The 22,335-nt window shown below is 44.8% G+C and overlaps 1 protein-coding gene across 1 annotated transcript in view; it reads left to right on the top strand.

The window, feature by feature from the left end:
* The window catches only part of LOC8050812 (mitogen-activated protein kinase kinase kinase 11), a 48,202-nt gene that overhangs the window by 12,653 nt on the left and 13,214 nt on the right, over window positions 1-22,335 (top strand). Inside the window, exons 2-7 of the mRNA XM_029992398.3 lie at window positions 6,386-6,560; window positions 8,065-8,213; window positions 12,415-12,590; window positions 13,897-14,146; window positions 15,189-15,317; window positions 19,934-20,152. Of these exons, the coding sequence (XP_029848258.2) occupies window positions 6,386-6,560; window positions 8,065-8,213; window positions 12,415-12,590; window positions 13,897-14,146; window positions 15,189-15,317; window positions 19,934-20,152 (1,098 nt within the window). The remainder of the gene's footprint in view (window positions 1-6,385; window positions 6,561-8,064; window positions 8,214-12,414; window positions 12,591-13,896; window positions 14,147-15,188; window positions 15,318-19,933; window positions 20,153-22,335) is intronic.

The following is a 22,335-nucleotide window of genomic DNA, read 5'->3' as shown; positions in this document are numbered from 1 at the left end:
GTCCATGGCATTTTTAGCCAGAAAGTGCCCGACGAGCTCAGCTCGTCCAAGACACTTAAAGGGGCACTGACATCCCAAAGGTTGTATTATATTTTATTGTCTAAAACGATGCAAATTACAGTCATAGACACAAAAAAAAAAAAAAAAAAAAAAAACGCATTGCAAAAAAAATTTTTTTTGCATGCGCTCGCCTTTTTATTTTTGTTGTTTGTATTTCTCGCACCCACCTCCTCGCTTCTTTTGATCGGTGAAGTCAAAAATCAGGAAATTTAGAAGCTTTGTAGGCGACATTTCTTTTAACATTTAATAACGGCAATCGTAAGACATGTCTTTTAACGCAATTGCAAATGCACTACGGCCTCTCTTTTTGAAATACCAAAAATCGCATTTCGGTGTGATGTCGCTTTCTAAATTTGTATGCTCCCTCGGAAAACTTGGCGGCGCTCGAGCAGAGGATTATCGGCGAGTCGGGGAAGAAACCGATTTTTTCCCGTGCCTGCGCCCTTCTATCCCGCCTAGCTGCTCACCTCCTCCTCGCGTGGAGCGGATGTCCGAAAGAAAGTCGAGTCACAGGAGACCGCAAAATTTGACTCGGTGCGTGGAAACTTCAAATTCAACATTTGGAAATTTTTTTTTTTTAAATACTGAATTCCCAAGTTTTGAATTTCCCGGCATCGTTTTCAATCGTTTTGGATAATAAAAAAAAAAATATGATTTTGATGTGTCAGTGCCCTTTTAAGGGGTTAAAGGCTCATTCACACGCTTGAATCCGACAATGACCGACTTCGACGGGGCCAGTTTTCAAGCCTCTTGCGACGGCTTACAACCGGCTGCGCTGCTGGTCATAATCCGTTGCGAAGAACTTAAAAACCAAATTTGTGCCTCTGCGGTCATAAGCAGTCACGACTGTGTTAGTCGGCTTTGATTTGTTTGTAGACAGTGTGTTGGTCTATACGTGGCTTGTGCCAACGTTGCATCAGCAGCCATTGGGCTGGTCTCGTTAATGAATACTTTTGGAGATTACATTTCGCACCGCCGGATTCGTTTCTCTTCGTAAAAAACAAGCGGGAACAACCACTGGCAGGACGTTACGACGTCACCTGCGGGGCACGTGTACCCAACGTGGACTTTTTTGTGCTAGGTCGTCGAGACTATCTTATTTATTTATTAGAAAAGCCCACAACGCCTCAGGAGGCATTATAGTAGGGAGCGCACATACATAAGAAGACATACTATACATAAGAATTGGAACACAAATATAATCATAATTGCATACAACGATTTTAGAGGTAAAAGTATTATAGTAGTGAGAAAAAAGACAACTCATACGCTAACACTCTTTAAAACGAAACAGCTCTGACAATTCAGTGTTCACTATGTCACTGGGCAGCCTATTACCATCTTCGATAGAAGGCAAAAGAAAGGAACACTCTAACACATTGGTTTTGCCTTTGATAGGACTGACATAGTTTCTACGGCGCTGCGACCCCGCACTTCTGCAAGAGCATGTGACCTTGTTTCACGACTCATTTGCACATGCTCTTGTGCGATGGAGATGCCAAGCGAAGCCATGCGCTCGTGCAATTAACCTCGACTGCATTGGAGCACAGCGGGAAAGTATGCTAACCTCGGCGGTGTGGCGTAATAAATGTCGAGGCTGAGTATAGACATTTGCAGGCGGCCACGCTTTCTATAGCTAGTCCGTCCCCCGGGGATGGAAAACGCTTTATTTGGGCGCCAGTCTGGAAACCGTGTACGCCTTAGCAATGCTTAATTATCGGATGATCTGCCCACACCAGCAGCAAGATGGCGGTGCCCAGAAGCAGTACTTGCAAATGTCTATAGGTTGCGAGAGTTCTGTTTCGTCAGCCCCATTTAAGATGAGAGTGCGAAAGCCAAAGTAGATTTCTAGAGAGGTGATATCTGCCCGATATCAGCCAAAATGTCTTCCTTGTGAGCCAGTTCACCGAGCTCAGTAAAATCTGGTATGTCAGACCGATAAGTATGGTTGTACGGATATTGGAAATTTCAAATGTAAATTGAGTATTTTATATTCTGTTGATTTTTGATTTGAGCAAATCCTCTCTGGTGCTTATCAAATATCAGATAAATATTTAACCAAATGATAAAAAGCCACCTAGAAATTACTTTTTTTTTTATGTAATATTTCTCAACAATAATGTTATGGCCAGTTGCTTGTTGCATGCCTTTTTTCTAAATAGCTGTTGGTTTCTTTGATATGACATCATTTCGGGAAGGCTTTAAGATATGCGTAATCCAATAAGAGCAGTTCTGAAGATAGTAAAACCTGTAAATATTGTACAGGAGCAAATGTTAGCCTTTTCCTTTATTACTCATATATGTGAGGTCGGGTGTTTGTGCTGTTAATGTTTGACTCGCATTAAACAATATAATATTTGTACTCCTCGAAAAATGTTGCCGCTGAAAAAAAGCTGCGCAGTTATGTCCTGGTCTTTTGACAAAACCGGCACAGTGTCGTGGGGCCTCTCTGACATTTACAGCAAAGGCTCTGCTTTATTTTTTTTTATTAAATTGAATAAGTTTTTTTGTTTTTTTTTGACATATGGTATTTAAGTTTGAAAGGCAAAAACGTTGCAGTGTCTGACCCCCCTGCCACACAGCAGAAATAGATGTCATTTGGATCGAATGACGTTCGCCCTGAATCTCAGTTGTTTGCTGCCACACGAGAACATTTTATGACGTTACCTGGAAAGGACATTTGTTGCCAACTGAGTTCAGGGGAATTCATTCGCAGTTATTTTCAGACATCTCAGGCTGGCTGAGTGATCTCTACGGCAGAGATGCAGTGAAGAGCAGCATTTGAAATTGTAATCACAAAATAGGATATACATGAAATGTTGGTATTTATGAATTACTACATGTATACTTGATTTTCTGGTATAAAGGTATTACGTCACAGAATTTCATAGAACTATGTCTGTACCTTAAAATGAGAAGACGAAGAAAGAACCATTCTTGTTCCTGTCTGGTTTTCATACAGTGTTCTAATAGCCAGTGCCACAGTCACCATTTTACTTCCTATTTGATGCCAACTAGCATCATAGCCAAAGAAGCAGTGCTAATAAAGGCAATACCATCAACTAAAAACTGCATACTTTTGCACTTGAGAACCATTGAAGACAACGTCAACCTTTAAACCTTGTTTTCCTTTTCAAATACGGTATCAAAAAATACAATATCCAAAGGTGTGGCAGGAGTGTAAGTAACTTTCGAAGCTCTGAATCTCAGATATTTTGGATTCATTAATATGGAGACTTTGAAAGTCATTCAATGCATTCACGCCATATTGCTTTGAGGTGCACTTTCACCTGAAAGTTTTTTTGTTTTTTTTTTACATTGGGGATTGCAGTGGAGTTCAAACCGATTATTTTCAATGATTTAAAGTGTATTTGACACATTCTTGGCACATTGCTGTGACACACACATATATTAACAATGTGCACTTTGTGACCAAAAGGGGTTTTGACACCAAGGATTACAGTGGAGTGCTGTTGGCCATTTTGCTTTTGAGATCTTTTTGAAAGTTGATCTAACAGTTCCTCAAGTGTCGGCTGCCTAGCTCCTGTTCCATGTTTCGTGACTACCGTGGGCCCTTGCTGGTTCTGATAGCCTATCCAGTCTCAATTTAACTTTTTGAGTCAGAGTTGTTTCACTGATGGCTGTACAGCAAACTCTGTGTGCTCTCCCCGTAAACGTAAGCAGATCTTGGTTCTGTTGTAAACGAGATTAGGGGCTTTTAGTTTTTTGTATTTTATGCCTACAGCACAGGATCAGACAATGAGAGGCAAGGACGATTTAGATAGTAGTCTGTCCGGTTATGCGTGTCTGCCTGTTGGCAGATACAAAAACGTGTTGCTTGTCAGGAGACACTGAAACTAGGGTCGAGAGAGCTTTTGCTTTCTGTCAGGCCATCGGCTTTGCCGTTATCCGACCCATAGTTGTTTTCTCATCTGTTCTAGGTCTCGTGCAGTGCAGACAATCTAAATCCGTAAATTCCAAGAAAGAAGCATGCAGTGCCGATATATGGATATTTCGTGTTTGTTTTCATTACGTACCAACTCCGGAAAGAGTGGAAACTTGTTTTACCACATTTCACACTTAGTGTATGCTACCAGCAGACAACAGTGACAGTTTGTTTACGTTCATTCAACATTGCATTCGCATTGAGCAAGTGGCAGTGGAGTGCCGCATCGATCATATTTGATGACTTCATAAATGCCGTGCTCTCATACTTTTAATCATTTCACTTTTACGACGTTTGGAGTTTGACGTCGTTGTAAATTCCATGGGACTTCGGTATCGAAACCAGTAGTGCTCTGTGTGGGGTGAGTACATAAGCTCTGACTAATAGTTGAGTGTGGGGCATGGCCCATGAAAGCTCTTCCCTGCCATTCCCTTCCTGCCAGTGACTACAGTGCCATGTGGGTTTTCATACTCACTGGCATAAAACCAGTCCTTAGGCCTTACACTAACCCCTTCTGCTCACTCACTAACAACACACACACACACCACTAGCATCACCTATACCTTGCAATAAACAGATTTAGCCAAAGGTATTACGTACACCCGTGAGTCAAGATCCCCCAGGGGTCCGATTTTGGTCAGTGCAAGAGTGAGGTTTAATTTTCCTCTCACGGATTGAACAAAGATAGCGTTGGTGGACGGTTCGTCTGCTAACACGAGCGAAAAATGTGGTTTGTCTGCTACTAAGTGCCATTCGATGACGAAAATAAATCAAGAATACAGCGTATGTCGTCTGCTAACAGACTGGGAAAAAGTTGGTCGTCTACTACGAACAGAGCTTTGCGGCGAAGTGAGATCGGACACGGGCTGAAATTGTAATGTCTGCTATTTCACATTAGAAGCCATAGACCACTTGCACTTCGTTTGAAAATCTCAAGTTGTTCTGCTGCTGTCACAAGCTGACATTGACTGGTGGATCAAGGAGTACTATGGACAAGCACATGAAAGGTGGCGCTCGCTATTTGTATGTTGGTGAGACATTCTCACCAAGATATTGTGCGATTGTGAAGTTGCGAATGGGTCAAGATCATCTCGTTGTTTGATTATGTGCAAGGTGTGACACCACATTCAATCAGCAGCCGAGAATGCTCTCGCTCTTACCTTGACCAAAATCGGACCCCAAGTGAGACATTTAACAGCATAAACTCTCACGTTTTTATTTTCTGAATTCCAGTTTCTGTGCCTTCTTTCTCATAACCATTATTTTGTCGAAATAGATGCTATGGCATCCCTAAATGCAACTTTTTTGTTTTCGACATAGATTGTCTCTGTTCATACAAAAAGACTACAAGCTTTATTTCCTGTTCACCGTGACGGCCGCATCCGCACATAAAGTTTTAAAATATGTGTCCACGGCCTAGCTTTTTTGCGGAAAATTACAATGCACTTAGTCAAGTAGTAGCTGACTTGTGCAGTCAAAGAAATATTTGTCACATTAAAATGATTAGTCACTTCGTGCTAGATTCGGAAGCAACCATGTGCTGCACTGGTAACAGCTTTGTAATTGGTCAGATCTCGAAAGGCTTGGTTGCGCCAATTAATATAAAACATCTTCCATCTACTAATGTGGTTCCAGCACGACGGTCAATTTAGAAAAGTTTAAATGCGGACAATGTTGGCGTCCCCAGTCCGGCCGCCGCTCCCCTAGTCCGTGAGAGAGTGTACTAATTGTGATTAAACATTCCATGTCCATGAGAGAACTCGCTAATTGTGATCAGGCACTTTTCCATGAGAGGATAGGATGATTGCAATCAGACACCCCATGTCTATGAGGGGATGTGCTAATTGTGATGCAGATGCTCCATGCTCATGAAGGTATGTGCTAAATATGATCAGATACCTCATGTCCATGAGAGGCTGGGCTGATTGTGATGCAGATGATCCACATCCTTCGAAGTACAGTGATGTCTCGTTAGTATGGACACCTTTGTTCCCCCCAAATATCGTCCATAATGTGAGTGTCCATAATAATGGGACAAAGATGCATGTCTTTTCCCAGTTTGTCCCTGAGAATGGTGTCCATATAGAGGTGTATCCATATTAATGAAGTCCATATTAACGAGACATGACTATATGCAAGTCATGATCAGACATCCAGGTTCTTGAAAGGATGGGCTCGTCGTGATCAGGTGCCCTACATCTATGAGAGATGTGCTAATCGTGGTTCGACACCCATATCCACGAGAGTATGTGCTAGTCATAGTCAGATGCCCATAAAGGATGTGCTACTCGGGATCAGACAACCATGTCCATGATAGTGTATGCTAATCATGACTGGACGTCCCAACAAACACCTCCGTGTTGTCGGCTGTTGTTGCAGTGCTGTTGAGCGAGCAGTACGGAGAGCTGACGCAGAAGACACTCAAGATCACGGACTTCGGACTGGCACGGGAGGTCTACAAGACGACGCGCATGTCGACGGCGGGCACCTACGCCTGGATGGCACCAGAGGTCATCAAGTCTTCCACATTCTCTAAGGCCAGCGACGTCTGGAGGTAAGCATCATTTGCGGCGACGAACATGAAACGGTGGAGGGGAAATGGCAGGGTCGTTTGAATGTCCGATCCCCGGCTCAAAAGGAAGTCAAAGACAGTTGTAAAAGTGCAGAGGATTAAAGAGTCTGCCGTAAAATACCGGGGGGATTGCCCAGTTCACTTTCACTGAAAATTAGGTTAAACTAGATATGGGCGCTTGTCCGATCAAATTGGGTCCTAAACCTATAATTTTTAGAATTCCCGAGTTTCGGAAATGTTAATAGTGGGCGCTTGAATGAAGTGAGCGCTTCCGCGGTATGTTACGGTAATCATTTTCGGTCGTTTCTGCTTTGACACGTCTGTTTGTGGAATAGATTCTGGTGGGTTTTTTGGTCACAGTTGAGAAAATGCTTGTTGTTACAGCTACCTGCTTTGCTTTCTTAACAGTTTCTTTGTGTTTTCCTACTGTTTTGAAGCGTAATTGTCATATCTGCCGAGGTTCCGTGTGACGCAACTGTCAAAGCCCATTCAAACACTTGCATTTGACTATGACCGACTTCGACATGTCCGGTTTTTAAGCCTTTTGTGACGGCTTATAGCCGGCTGCGCTGTTGTGGAGCCAGTCGTATTCCGTCACAAAAGGCTTAAATAACGGTTTTTAGCCTTTCTGGTCCTAAAAAGTCGCAAATGCGTGAACGGGCCTTCACACTCTGGTGTTTAGTGGGTTTTAAAATTGGTCCAGTAGGTGTGTGGCGGATTTTGAAAACAAAAAAAGTACTCAGATTTCGATTAAGAAGGAACTCCACTGAATGTTTCTCCATCTGTTGCATTCTTTCTTGATCCAAGCATAATTCTTATGCTCTCTCACCTCCGTCAATTTTTTTTTTTTAATTGCTCGATTGTGTGTGAGATACACTTCAAAAAAAAAAAGCATTGCACGCAAGAAAAAAAATTGCCTCTTCTTTTATTGAAAAATATGGAACGAAAAGGAACCGAATCTTCTGATCTTCTTTATACGAGCTCCTCATAAGTTCTGAGCATCATTAATTGAGCAACTCAGCTGTGGAACTGCTCACGAATGCTGCTTCCACGTGCGGTAGCCCCTCCCCTCCCCCCTAACTCCCAAGGCCTAAGACTTATCGTTCAAAGCACCATGGTTCTGGAGACAGCTGCTACGCCAGCAATCTTCGACTTCGAGGAACATGCTTATTTCAAAGCACAGCATGTAGACGGTGCTTCAAACAACAGCAGTCATCCCCGGGGCAGTGAGGGGCAATTCGTCTTTCTCCGGGAGTTCCGCAACTGAGTTGACCTTTAGTCACTGACGGTATGAGAACGGCAGGGTGTCTCTTTCTCGTGGCTTTCCACGGTACTCTGGCTGCGCTTCCACGCTTGAAGTTTGGTGGGAAGCTCGCACTGGAGGTGAAACAAGTGAGAGATCTCCCCGTTGTTATCATTCTGTCGGTGAGCTTGGTGACAACGGTTGCGGCAGTGTTCCACCACGGTCCGCGATGATCCCTTCCAGCTATGGCATCCTGCTGTGGGAGCTGCTGACGGGGGAGACCCCTTACAAGGGGATCGACGCCCTTGCGGTGGCCTATGGTGTGGCGGTCAACAAGCTCACTCTTCCGATTCCGTCGACGTGCCCCACGCCCTTCTCGAACCTCATGAAAGGTGGGTTGTCCACGGGAGACTGAAATCACTGGCTGCGTCTCTTCAGCTGCTGACTGCTGACTGTGATCCATATTTGCTCCTTTCGATCACCTACCGTAGTGCGTAGATCGTTCCAGTCGCCGCCTTCTGCGCGCCAACTTCTTTGTCTGCCGGACAGTGGAGCAGGTTTTGAGTGTGTGCGGTAGTTCTGGTCTGCGGAGGTGCCGTGCTTGTGTTCACAGCCCACACATACGATGATGAAACTGCCTTGTCACATGCCTATATGTAATATATATACAACAATGGTAACAAGTGAGCCATCAATACTATAAGTATAACAATGTTAAAGACTGTGTTGTACGGTATTTGCTCTTTGTGCCACTCGCAACACACTGTATTGATTGATTGATTGATTGATTGGTTAAACTTGTCTGAGTGAAAAATTGTGTTTTGAATATGCTTTTTGTGCCACGTGCAACAAGTTGGATTGATTGATCGATATGATTTATAAATGTAATCGTCAATCAAAGGACCTGGTTGTGAATTTGCTCTTTGTGCCATGTGTGGGGTTCTGGATAGATTGATTGATTAATAAGCTTAATCAGTCAATCAAAGGACGTGGTTATGAATTTGCTCTCCATGTAGGGTGCTGGATTGATTGATTTATAAGTCTAATCAATAAATCAAAGGACCGAGTTCTGAATTTGCTCTTCGTGCCATGTGCAGAGTGCTGGATTGAGTGACTGATTTATAAGCCTTGTCAGTCAATCAAAGGACCTGGTTGTGAATTTGCTCTCCATGCAGGGTGCTGGATTGATCTTGATTGATTTATAAGTATAATCAATAAATCGAAGGACCCGGTTGTGAATTTGCTCTCCATGCCACGTGCAGGGTGCTAGATGCATTTATTTATTTATTTATTTATTTATTTATTCATGGTGCCTCAAAGGCCCAATTAAGGGCATTACATGAGGGGGGGGGGTACATTCAGGTAAGTATCAATCAGAACAAAAGAATAAAAACAAAGTCAATAAAAATTTAAAAAAAAATCAAAACACACACGCTCTGAGGAAAAAGAAAATCTTGGATTACAGGGAAAGAAAGCAAATGCAAAGCGAAAGTATGTAGATAAAAGAAAACGGATTTGAAAATGAAATTGTAATGCTAGCATGCGCGACAAGAACCCAAAAAGCAATGATTCAAACTAAATGATTACAAATGATAACAAAGACAATACAAAAAATGCACTTTGACGCAAAAATGACTGAGTAAAAAAGGCAACAGAACAACAAAACAGTGAAATTCAGGATGCAGTGGGGGATCATGGGGGAAAAAAATGATTGGATAGGGCATTGCGAAACATTTTTTTATCAGATATGTTGATGATGGCTTTGGGAAGACCGTTCCTGTTCTTGATTGCGTTAGGAAGTGCCGAGTTATTAAATGCGGTTTTGGAGCCAAAGATGCGTTTGAAGCCTTTGCTATTATTTTGACGATGAGATACTCTATTCGGTGGTTCTACAAGCAATGAGCCTGGTTGACCGGGATTAAAATGCAGCCGATGTAGCAGACAAAGTAGTGAGATTAGGCGGCGAGTTTCGAGGGGGTGAATAGAGTTGTGCTGTTTAATGAGCGAGACGCTAACAAATCGAGAATAAGAAGATGATATAAACCGAGCGGCACGGTTTTGGACAGATTCTAGTTGATTAATTAGATGCTTCTGATGGGGGTTCCAAATAGGCGAGGCATATTCGAGTTTAGGGCGAACGTAAGTATTATAAGCTAGATGACGTAAATGGGTGGGTGTGGCCTTTAAGTTTCGTTTCAAGTAGCCAAGAGTGCGTGAGGAGTCAGCGGAAATTGTGTTAATATGAGTGATCCAGGAGAGATTAGAGGTAAGATGTACACCGAGGTGCTTGTAAGAAAGGACGGAGGGGTGGGGAACATTATTTAAGAAATATATGAAAGACGAGACTGAACGCTTTCTAGTGAAAGAAAGCAGATTACATTTAGAGATGTTAAGTTGCATTTGCCATGTGGTACACCAGTCAAAAATTATATTAATATCATTCTGAAGGACATGGTCATTTGAATTGTTAATGTTTCTGTACAACACACAGTCGTCGGCAAAAACTCGTATGGTAGATGAAACAGTGGTTGGAAGATCGTTAATATAGATAAGGAAAAGAAAGGGCCCGAGAACTGTGCCCTGTGGGACTCCAGAGGTCACATCAGTAGTGCAAGATCGAAAATCACCTGTTACGGTAAATTGTTGTCTATTGGTTAAAAGGTTACGGATCCATGAAAGTGTTAGCGAATCTGAATTAAGAGCGGAGAGTTTGGATATTAGGCGACAGTGGGGAACGCAATCAGATGCCTTTGAGAAATCTAAGAAGATAGTGTCGGTTTGAGAGCCAGAGTCCGTATTGGTGTGAATGTCATGGGTGAATGTCATGGGTGAATGTCATGGGTGAATGTCATGGGTGAATGTCATGGGTGGGTGACACGAGTATCCTTTGCGAAATCCATACTGATATTTATAAAAAAAGTTGTTATTTTCAAGATGGGACACGGAATGGGAGAATACTATGTGCTCTAACAATTTTGACACTACACTGGTTAGGAATATGGGGCAACAGTTAAATACGGACGATTTTGAGCCAGATTTAAAAATAGGAACGATCTTCCCAAGTTTCCAGTCGGTGGGAATGCAACAAGATGACAATGACTGTTGAAACAATATTCACAGTATGTCGGATGAAATGGCACTGGTGTTTTTTAAGGTCTTTGAACATATGTTGTCGGCACCCGATGACGCAAAGATATCAAGGTTATTTATTAGTTTATTGATGCCGAGACCTGTGATTACAATGGGGGACATGTATGAATAATCAAGATCAGTTACAGATGGAATGTTGGATTGGTCTTTCCTAGTAAATATAGATGTGAAGAATTCGTTAAAGACTGTAGGACAGAGGGCATCACGCACTGGCTTCCCCGCTTCATCTGATAAGGTTATTGATGATTGAAATTCCTGTGGTGATATTACTTTCCAAAATTTTTTGGAATTATTTGTTAGAAGAAAGGGCAAGTCGCAACCAAAGTACTTTTGCTTAGCTAGGGCAATGGAAGAATTGTATTCGCTTTCACATTGAGCATACTTTACCCAGGCCATGGGAGCATTGCAATTTTTGGCAAGGCGATAGAGTCTTTTCTTTTTATTGCCTAATGCCTTTATCGTTTTGTTAAACCATGGTTGATTACTGTTAGAGCGAATGTGAACTAGTGGAACAAAATTATCAGCGAGTCGAGATAGTTTAGTTTTAAAAAGGCGCCAATTTTCCTCAACTGTTCTAGTATTAAAGCCATCAACGTAAAATTCATAAAAAAGGGAAAGAGCATCGTTTATTGAAGCAAAGTTGGCTTTATTATAGTCACGGATTATCTTGGTCGTGACCTGTTTTCTTTCGGTATGAACGGTGATGTCAATGTTTTTTAGTTTGTGGTCACTGAACCCACTATGAAAACATACCGATGTAACGAATTCGGGAGTAGATGTAAGGACTAAATCCAAAATGTTATCCCCATGTGTGCGATTATTTATTATTTGTTCGAAGTCGAAGTTTTGGCAGACGTCCAAAAAGTTTCTTTCCTTTCCATCCTGTGAAGTAAGTGTGGACCAATCTATTAATGGGAAGTTAAAGTTGCCAAATAAAAATATGTTTGCATTTGGGAAATCTTTTGCGTATGGAATAAAGTTGGTCATGAAAAATATTAATGAGCTCGGAAGTACTGTGGGGAGGGCGATAGCAAACGCCCAGGATATTCTTTTGGAACGAGGAATAAAAACCAATCCAAGCTGTTTCAATATCGCCATCAATTGGAATGACGTATGATGGAATTTCTTTTTTGACTGCGATCATGACACCACCTCCTCTTTCGTTTATTCTATCGCGACGGTAAAAGTTAAAGCTAGAACTGTTAGTCAGGACTTCTTTATTTTGAATCTCTGGTTTTAGCCATGTCTCCGTAAGGATGACAACATCAGAGTCATTATCGCAAAGGAACAATGATAATATTTTTAAGTCTAATCAGTCAATCAAAGGACATGGTTGTGAATTAGCTCTGTGCCATGTGCAGGGTACTCGGTAGATTGATTGATTGATTTATAAGTCTAATCAGTCAGTCAATGGTCCTGGTTGTGAATTTTCCCTCCGTGCAGGGTGCTGGAGCTCCGACCCTCACGAGCGACCCAGCTTTGTGGATATCCTGCGTGAGCTGGACAAGATCACCAAGTCGCCATTCATGAGCACACCCCAGGAGTCATTCCACACCCTCCAGGAGGACTGGAAGCACGAGATCGAGACCATGTTCCTTGAGCTCAGGTGCAGGGAGAAGGTGAGGATTGGCTCTCGACGGCACCTTATGGAATACGCACTTGCACATCCACACATCATTGGTCTGTTCACTGTCCCATACCACCCATGCATCGAAAGCAGTCCCAAAGTGCTGACAAATTGTGTCACAAAGGCCAATGTGACATGCCATTGGGCGGCGCAATCCTGGCTGTCGGTCGTAGAAATGTCGGCAAAAAAAGCAAGCAGGTGCAAGGGTCGCTTTAGCTGCGGCATCCCAACTCAAGGCTGATGAAGTTTCCATTGACTGCCGAGCAAGAGAGCGGACTGCAGCAGAACAGGCACCTGCCGCGGCCATCTCCGCTACTGTTCTGCCCCAGGGTCGTGGCAAGCAAGAGTGTGACATTTTCATCACGTCATCGGTTGAAAATCGAGGGACCACTTTTGAGGACACGGTCAATTAACATTGTCGGTTGAAGACACATGCTCCAGGCACCATACTTTGTCTAGACCAACGTGCCGTTTACAGACAAGTGCGTGTTTGCCCACACCAGGCATTGGCACCGCATATAAGCAGAAAGTGTATTTTTTTTGCCAAGGGAAGTCTGCGAATGCTCCACATCGACGGCAGTGCCACCGCGGTGGCGTGACATTGGAGTGGCGTTTTGGCGCGTATGCTCGGGATTTGGACAGGACAAAAGGCAGCCATCATTTCCATTGATTGTTTGCTTCTCAATAACTGAGGAACTAAGACTTTGTTCTTTCTTGGTTCCCAATGGGACGTGTCCTGGTGAAATGATGAGAGCTCGGCACTTCTTGGGGCTGAGAATGCGGTGACGTCGGTGCGCTGAGCTCTGATTGGAAGGATGTTGGCTGGACGCAAAGGCTAACTGCCTTTGTCTCTACCCTCCCTGTGTTACTCCAATTCGAGCGAGCAGTGCCGTTCTTCGTTCTAATGCAGAGGGGGCAGTGGTATCAGGGTACGGTGTTTGAACGCCGAATGCCGGTGGCATCTGCTAGTCGAAGCAACGGCCGTCTGACATTTCCCACGACTTTCGGAAACCTTCCTTTTCCTTAGGAACGGAGACTTGCTCGAGACAAAAGGGGAGAGGAAATACGTCAAAACATACATTGTTTTTGTCGACTTGAAGCACTAGACGCGTCGACGAGGAAATTACGGCCAAGGTGTCATCTGCTCCGGATCCAGAAGCAGGTGTGGGGGAGGAGCTTCATTGCACACGTGACAACTCCCTCTCACCGTGCCTCTTCTCCCCCTCCTCCTTCAGTTTTGCTCTGTACAGTCCCTTTCCGAAACGTTCCTGATCCCGCTCTCGCCTCCTTCTCGCCAGGAGATCCGCTGCCGCGAGGAGGAGCTGCGCCGGGCGTTTGTCCAGCAGAAGCTCCAGGAAGAGTTCCTGAGGCAGCGGGAGCAGGAGCTTGCGGAGCGGGAGATCGACCTGCTGGAACGAGAGCTCAACGTCATGATCCTGGCCCAGCAGAAGGAGCAGCCGGCGCCGGCACCCAGGAAGAGGGGTGGACACTTCCGCAAGTCGAGGCTCAAGCTCCTCAAGTCGGGGGCGCAGATCAGCATGCCTTCCGGTGAGCGGACGCCCAGCCGCTATCCGCCGGCTCGCATCCCGCCTGCCGGGAGGCGCGGGTCGGATTTGATTGGATCATGTCGGCTGAGCGCTTTTTGTCGGGCCCACGGTTTCAAAAAATCCGTTGAGCTAAAATTATGCGACGACTCTCGCACATGTTGTTTGGGGCAGTTTGTTGGCAGAGTGTGCGGGGATATTCCTGCCGAATGCTGACATACCAAGTCTCATAAAACGAAAGAGGAAGATAACATTTAAAAGCAGTGGCATACTGTCATTCCTGAGTTGCCTCATAAAATAAAGAATTTTTTTTTTTTTTTTATGTGGTAATGTAATAAATAAAATTAATTAACATTGGAGAAAGCCCACAAGCAAGTCTAGACTTGTAAATGTAAAAATGTTTTTTTTGGGAAGTTAACATTGTTTTGTGTGTTGCCCCCTTTTTCGTCCATTGTCTTCGGTTTTTCAAAAATGTGTAGCATCAACCAGCTCGCCTGCCTACTCACTCTATCCTTAAGCTTTGTCGTTGGTCACTTGATGCTGTCATATGTTTCGTTTCTTACGTTGCTTTACCGGTGTAGACCCTCTTGGGGGCCTCTGAGCTGCTCACAGACCTCCAAGAAAAATAAACAATCGACCGATCAGCGAGATTTTACCACTTAATGTCACAAAAGGCTGTTGTGATGGTGGTCAGGTGATAGGTTTAAAAGTGTTTTCACGCGCATTTTAAAGATCAATAAAAACTCTGAGGCTCAAATGTATTATGGATCACTGCCCCAATGTTCGAGCTCAAAATCAACTGGAAAAATTGCTCGTTGACACATATTAGGGACGACTGCCGCACGCCCGAGCTCTAGTGGGATGCCTAGGGCAGTGGTAAATGGTGCATTGCAATGAACAAACCAGTTGTGTCCGTTGTCCACCATTGACATCGCCACTAGGACGTCGGGGTACGGTTCCTTGCATAACTTACCGGAGTCACTCTGCATGCTTTAGCCGTCCCTTTTCGCAACCGGCTGATTTGCGATGCTCGTGATTGGTTGCAGACTTCCGGCACAACATCACGGTGCAGCACACCCCAACGCACGGCGGGGAACTGAAGGCCCTACGGATGCCCTCGAGCCCCGAGAGCCCTCCTGCTTCGCCCAATCTGCCCCGGCTGAGGGCCTACGCCCGTGAGTTTTAAGACCGCTCGGCAAATCAACCAATCACTGGAATAATCTGTGTCAACCTGTCACTCAATTGACTTACCGATCCACATTTGATTAGCCCTACAGGCAGGTTGTATCTTGCCGTCTAAAAATTTGCAATTAAACCATTTTTTTTTTTTTGCATTTTAGAGGGCAACTTTGGCCAAAACTCAAGATGAAATAAATTACTGGTATCGCTGTAGTGACACAAAATACGACCCCAGTCAAAATATTACGACCGTGGGACGCCAAATTCTCAACTAATGCCGATAAAAAAAATGCGACCCGCTGTGAGCCGCTGCTCCTTAGCGGGCGGCCAGTGGGTTCCCGGTCGCTAAAACAACCTTGGTCCGCGACGTTAGTATCGTTCTCTTTTTTCTCCGGTCCGGGCGTTGCGCGGAGTGCGCTTCTTTGAGCCGCTACCACCGCTACTTCGGCTTGTAATTGGCATGTTTACCCGTTGCTTTTATCTGTAGCCCGTGTAGCTTCGGTATAGCCTTTTGCTTATTTGCTTTTGAGGACTCCAAGACTCTTTTTAGCGAGCAACTTGGTGCGCCCAAGGCTGCCCAGCTGTTCCTGGAAAGGTGCCGACTGCAACTTGTAGCGCTGTGGGCGGCTTAAACAATCCGCCACGCAACACGGAGGTGCTTTTTCACAAGTTTCCAACCCACTGGAAATTAGAGAAGGTGTGGGTGAACGCTGTTCAATGAGTGGACTTTGGTCTTCGGCTTTTACGCGCCCAAGGAAAAAACAATGAAAAAAAAGACGTGTACAGCCCAGCACACGTGTGTTCGGGCGCCGCGGCCCGCGCCGGAGAGCCTTAAAGCTTCGTGTCTGGGACTGACCTGCAGCGCGAAAGCGAGAGGGCCCCCAGTACTCTACGTCACTGGCAGCGCGGCGTAGAGCAACGCCGCTTCATCCACGGAGCCCCGATGACAATTTAGGCCTAGCGACGAGTACGGAAGACTGCACACACGGCGACTGCCGCGGAGTACGGCACCGAACAAGTTCACTCGTTTTCCAGTCGCTAGCTTTTGGGTATACGCACTAACTATTGCTACATATGCTGGATAACTACCACATATTCAGAATTAAAACAAAATCAGCTTACCTCCTATCTTTAGACGGTTAACGCAACAGAGGTAGGCGCCACTCGGCCTGCATACTTGTTGAACGAGAACGATCCTGACGTCACATTCACATTGCGGCTGATTTCCAGTGTTGCCGGGGTCTCGAGCGGCTAATTTCGGTTTTGTTGGCCGCGCCCCAACCAAAACTTTGAGGCGTCGATGTCTTTAAAACTACGCACAATAACGAGAAAAAAATTACACCTTGCAATTCAGGGACGCTGTCTGCCTGCACTAAAAACAGTCCTAATCCCAAAATTGAAGGTATGGACCGGAGTTGCCTTTTAAGTTAGCTTTACATTGATTATTTTTTTTTTTTTCAAATACAGCAATTCTTTGTTATGAGAAAGTCAACAAGACGGCACAAAGATTCAATATAAGGTATAATTCAATAAAAGCGATAGAGCCAAAAAGACAGCACCAGCAGCCTTCCAGGTGAATGGGAACACCAAAGAACACTCTGACCTTATATTACAAACCTTGGTTATGAACTACAAACAACAGCTTCATCGAGTAAAAAAAAAAAAATTAAATGGAGTTTGCCGATAATTTTACCCGGGCATCAGTTCCCCTTGAATCGCTCCAGGCATCGCAAGAACACCCTCACCGCCGCTGCACTCCACTTTGTTTCAAAGCAGCCATAGGATGTGTCGTGTCTCCGCAGTCGTCGGCATTTCCTGAAGTGCCTTTCTGACGTCGCTTCGTGTTTACCCTGGCCGCACGGAAACGTTACGATCGCAGCATCCGTGGCAGGAGCAACAATGGGAACGTCCGCATCGACGAGCGCGAATGAATCAGTTATCCTCGGTGGCTTCGCCGACATGTTTTCACACACTTTTGTAGAGACCGTTGCAGCTTGGGGAATCGTGTGCCGGCTTTTTAAGCATGCTCGTGAGAGAAAATCGGACATGCGCAAAGCAGTCGGCGATCTTTCACCTTTGGGTCGCAGGCGCGCTTTTTCTTGCGCGAGAAACTTCTCGAACCCATCCAGTATGTCTAGCTTGTTCCGTAAAACGGTTGACAGTGTCGAACAGCCGACGTAGGGACGTTGAATTCTTCGGCGATTTCAGATTTGGGCCGGCCACTTTTCTCAACCTCGCAGATCTAAGCGATTTTCGGTAAACACTCCCACTCTCATGCGACGCGCGTGTTCATGTCGCGTGTGGTACGCTGCAAACGCACTCGTGCAGGCGCATGCGTCGGGGGATCTTGAAGGGATAATCTCCTCCGGACTTCACCGCTTACTTGACACGATTCCGACAGGAGCCGGGTAGCGTCGACCGGATGCGCCATGAGTAGCGTCGGAACGTGGACGCTGCTCTTGCTGCTGCTACCTGCCCGTGTTGGCGCATCGACATCGGAAGCGGCGCTCTTCCCTCTGTCACCCATTTGTTCCGTTTACTTGTTTGCCATTTTCCCAGTTTGCCATTAACCTCTGTGAAGAAGGGGGACGGAACGCAAAAAACTCCCTGCGTCTCTGTGTAGGTTTCTATGCTTTCGGCACCTCAGCCTTCATAATAAGCGTGGTTTGCCACCGATACGCTTTGAATAATCCAATTCAAAATGCATACATTTCGGCCGGGACCACGTTAAACTTTGATTAAAGCGATATTTTGAAAAAAGTGTTTTCGTTGTAACGAGGGATTACTGTGCAAAAAAATGCACAAGAGTTGTTCGGACCCAAGCTACAGGGGTTAGTGTCGGGTCCAATTGCAAAATAAGTTTTACAGTGCAACACGTGTGTAAAAAAATTGCAAAACGAAATGCTAGATTTTGGTATGGGATGGTATAGGCCCGGTCACGCACTTGCAAACGAGTAGGACCGACAGAGACAAGACCGGTTTTTAAGCCTCTTGCGAGGGTGTAGGACCGGATGCGCGGCTGCGGAGCAGGTCCTATGTCGTCGCAAGAGGCTTAAAAACTGGTCTTGTCTCTGTCCGTCCTACTCGGTTGCAAGCGTGTGAACGGAGCTTATGTACTATTTAATGCATTTCTGAATAAATCCCTCTTTTTGGAAGTTTTTCTCCTTTTTTTTCCGAATTTTTTTTTTTGGGGGGGGGGGGATATTTTTTGTGAGGATTTGGTGTTTTCTGTGTAAATTGGTTATACTAACTTATCCAGTCTACACAAAAAAATACTGAACCTGTGTGAAAAAATACCCCTCCCCCCCCCCCCCCGCAAAAAAAAACAACCCAATTTGAAGAAAAAATACAAAAGAAAAACACAATTTACAATTTTTTTATGCGATTGCTAAGTATTTTTTACGCTATTAATTACACTTAAAACTGATATTGGTCGATAACTAGACGGTGCAGTGGAGTCCCCATCCTTGAAGATTGGCACCACTTTAGATATCTTAAGTTCGTCTGGATATCTTGTTTCTAGCGAATGCTTGAAAAGATGAAGGTGAATGCTATAATATTTTTTTTTAATAATTTAATCAGAATTTTGTTGAGTCCAGCTGCTTTACTTACTTGTAAGTTTAAAGCTACGTCGCGAACATCTCAAGGCGTATTTCGTCTTTTAACAGTTGCTCTTAATGCATCTGTAAGAGCAGGGCACTTGGAATGAAAAACGTGTTTGTGCTAAGAGTGCCAGTGTCTGCACCAGCTTTAACTGGTGGAGAAAAGCGTAGCACATTGCAGACGAGTCCAGAGCGGTGTACTTCGACTATGTACTTTAAGATAGCCTGCACTTGTATGTCGAACTCATACGCACATGCGTGGGTATGTGTGCACTTTCCGCTCATCATTCATTGCATTTAACTTCTAGACTTGCGGTGTGTACATTTTCATTTTATCCAGTGACCCTTCAAAAAAACACTGACACCCTCCCCCCCCCCCCCCCCCCCCCCCCCCCCCCCCTCAAAGCAATTTTTTGAGACTTATTTTGCCAGGCGATTTATTACGCTGACCAAGCATTTCCCAATCAATATTTTGCTACAGTGTCGCATATACTTTTAATAAAGTAAAGAAATGCAACTGCTAGAAACCTAACCTGGACTGGGGAGGAAGAGGAAAGAGTTGCCAAAAATCACAAGGCCGTGCAACTTTTTTTTTTTTTTTTTTTTTTCGATCAGCATATTTCTAGTTTTTTTTAGAGGCCACAAAAAACTGGTATCATATTTTTTTTTTCTATTTTTAATATTCAGTGTGCACCTTTGATGACCCACAACTTTGATTATTTTTGATGTGTGCGTCTAAACCATGGAGACCGGCACATGACCACGGAGAAGAGAGTGAGCGCAACTCGTACCGGCCAGTTCTCGATCGGCGGTTTTCGGGAGGAAAGAAAACGAATTTCGAGCCGCAAATTGTGTTCCGGGTAGTTGGGCTCTCGTGTGTCACACACAAATAAAAACCCCGGCGAGCATAAATGCCCTGTCGGCGTCCCTTTAAAGTCTTTGATGAATGACTCTAGCACTTTAGTTTCGAGGTGCAGACGTCTGCAGCTGACGTGGGTGCTTTCGTGCAGTGCCGGCGGACGGGGCGAAGGGGAAGACCTGGGGTCCGAGCTCAGTGCATCAGCGAGAGCGCCAGAGTCCCCGCGCCCGCAAACACCTGCTCGTGGATGCCAACAAGCGCTGGTCCCGGTCGGCCCCCAACCTGCCCCGCAACCTGGCCGCCATGTTCCCCCCGGACGGAGATGCAGGCAACTCCCTCGACGCCGGCCTGGCGAGCACCAACGGCTACGGTGAGGCACCACTTTATAAAGCTCAGAGTCCGATTTTTTGGGGGGTTTTCGGCGCCTGCTAAAGCGACGGGGGCATTTCCAGTCTTGGGTAGTAACGCGTTACTAGTAACGCGTTACTGTAACTTCGTTACTTTTTTGGTAACTTGTAACTGTAACGAGTTCCTTTTTAAAAATGTAACTTGTAACTGTAGTTCTATTACTTTTAATGAGGTAACGATGAAAGTAATGACGTTACTTTTGTCGTTACTTTCCAGTTTTTTTTTGTTTTTTTTTAATAATATAGCACTGAACGAGTACAATTTAGCTATTCTTGGCGCTTTCCAAATTGTCTGTTCCGACATTTTGAGTGTCAAGTTATTTTTTGCACAAACATTCTTTCTCGCCAGTCAAGACCCGAATATAGCCACGTGTAGATTTGGTGAAAAAAAAAATGTGGTTAACTTTAGCATGCGCTTATACTTTGTCACTGAACACTTGCATCTTAGTATCTTGAAGAACTATCTCTTTTGCGGTTTTTCTTTTTTCTGCGCAGGCGCTTTTTAATCGGGTGAATCAAACGTGAAACAACAATACACGCGGAGGGCACTGCGTATCTTTTGTATTTTGATTAGCGCCACCACTCCGCATGTTTCGTATTTTGATTGGCCCCACTACTCTGGTGTAGTATCAACAGTCGAGGCAAAATTTACTGCTGTTGGCGCGGGGTTTGTTTCTGGCTTGCGGGGTACGAACTGAATAATGTTCAGGGACTCTATAAACCCAGGGCAACCGCCAACAAGCCAGCAATGTGCTAGTGCTACCAAGGATATGAATGTTGATAAGAACAAAGAAGAACTACTATGGCCGGTGTACAGAGCATTTTGCTGTGGTGGAGGTGGTTACGAACAACTTGACCGCAGAAAATGACACTCTGCAGCATGCCTCAACGCCTACCTGGCAGTCAAACACCTGTTCCGGCGACACAAGACAGCAATCCCATCCAGCGCGTTAGATGACCGCCTGTTCAACAAGGGCAGGGGCGTGTTCGTTATCAAACCAGGGAAACTTTCAGAAACTAATTTCGAGAAGCATGTGCTGCTGAGTTACAATATGAAGTAAAAGGCACACTTTTTAATTTTATGCAAATAAACTTGGTGAAAAGCGTTTCCTAGTTTTTTCTATGTTTTGTGTTATAAAAAGTAACTAAAAAGTAACGTCGTTACTTTTTAAAAGTAACTGTAACTGTAACGAGTTACTTTTTTGTTGCGGTAACTGTAACGGTAACTTTGCTACATTTTTCTGAAAGTAACTGTAACTGTAAAGAATTACTTTTTAAAAGTAACTTACCCAAGACTGGGCATTTCGCACACTCCCGGCAAACAGTCGGGGAGTAATTTCGACCAGCTGGGGATCTTTAGGGCCGGTTCACATGTGGGTTGCGGCGCTTGATTAGCATTAGGAAGAGTGCTCATGCAGCGCCGACTTGACCCTTACAGCACTGTATCACCAAGGTAGTGCATATTCAGCTTGGTGATAGCGCTGAATTTGTGTCAACACAATTTCCAGTGCCAACAGTTCATACTGCAGTGCGGTGCCGAAATGACAGAAAGTCGGTTGCTGCATCAGTGCTACTGTCAGTGCTGGCTTGGCACTGATTTACTGCTGTATTTCGTGTGTAAACACTAAAGGGAGGGTGCAGGGGCTCCGGAAGTATATCTAATGTGTGGGGGCGACGTCTGGGGGTTCATGTCGCATCGTGCAATTCACCCCTCTCTTTTCACACATATATATACGTATATATATCAAAGACCACTGACGAAGCGCAGTGCAGGGAAATGAAGGCTGCAGTCTGATCGAATCTTCGGAGATTTATTAGTGAGAGCGCACATATTGGACAAACAATGATTGACAACTTCAAAGGAACGGGTTAACAAGACTTCCAAAAAAAGAATACATGTCACCAACTACTGATATATGCATACATACAGACAAGCATATTATATACACATCATATAAAGGGGAAGGGGGGGGGGGGGCGGCTTGGAACAGCTTTGAGAGTGGGGGCATGCCTTCACTCTGTTTAGAACGTGTGGGGGCCAATGCCCCCACTGCCCTCCCCCCCTCCCCCCTCCCGCTCCTGGAGCCCCTGGGAGGGTGTTACGTGCAGTAAATTGCCGATACAGCACTAATATAGCACACGGCAG

This window comes from Ixodes scapularis, unplaced genomic scaffold (assembly GCF_016920785.2).
Source record: "Ixodes scapularis isolate PalLabHiFi unplaced genomic scaffold, ASM1692078v2 PGA_scaffold4__175_contigs__length_147842914, whole genome shotgun sequence".
Taxonomy (NCBI): domain Eukaryota; kingdom Metazoa; phylum Arthropoda; class Arachnida; order Ixodida; family Ixodidae; genus Ixodes; species Ixodes scapularis.
The sequence above is the reverse complement of the archived record's forward strand: the minus strand, read 5'-3'. Positions and strand labels throughout refer to the sequence as shown.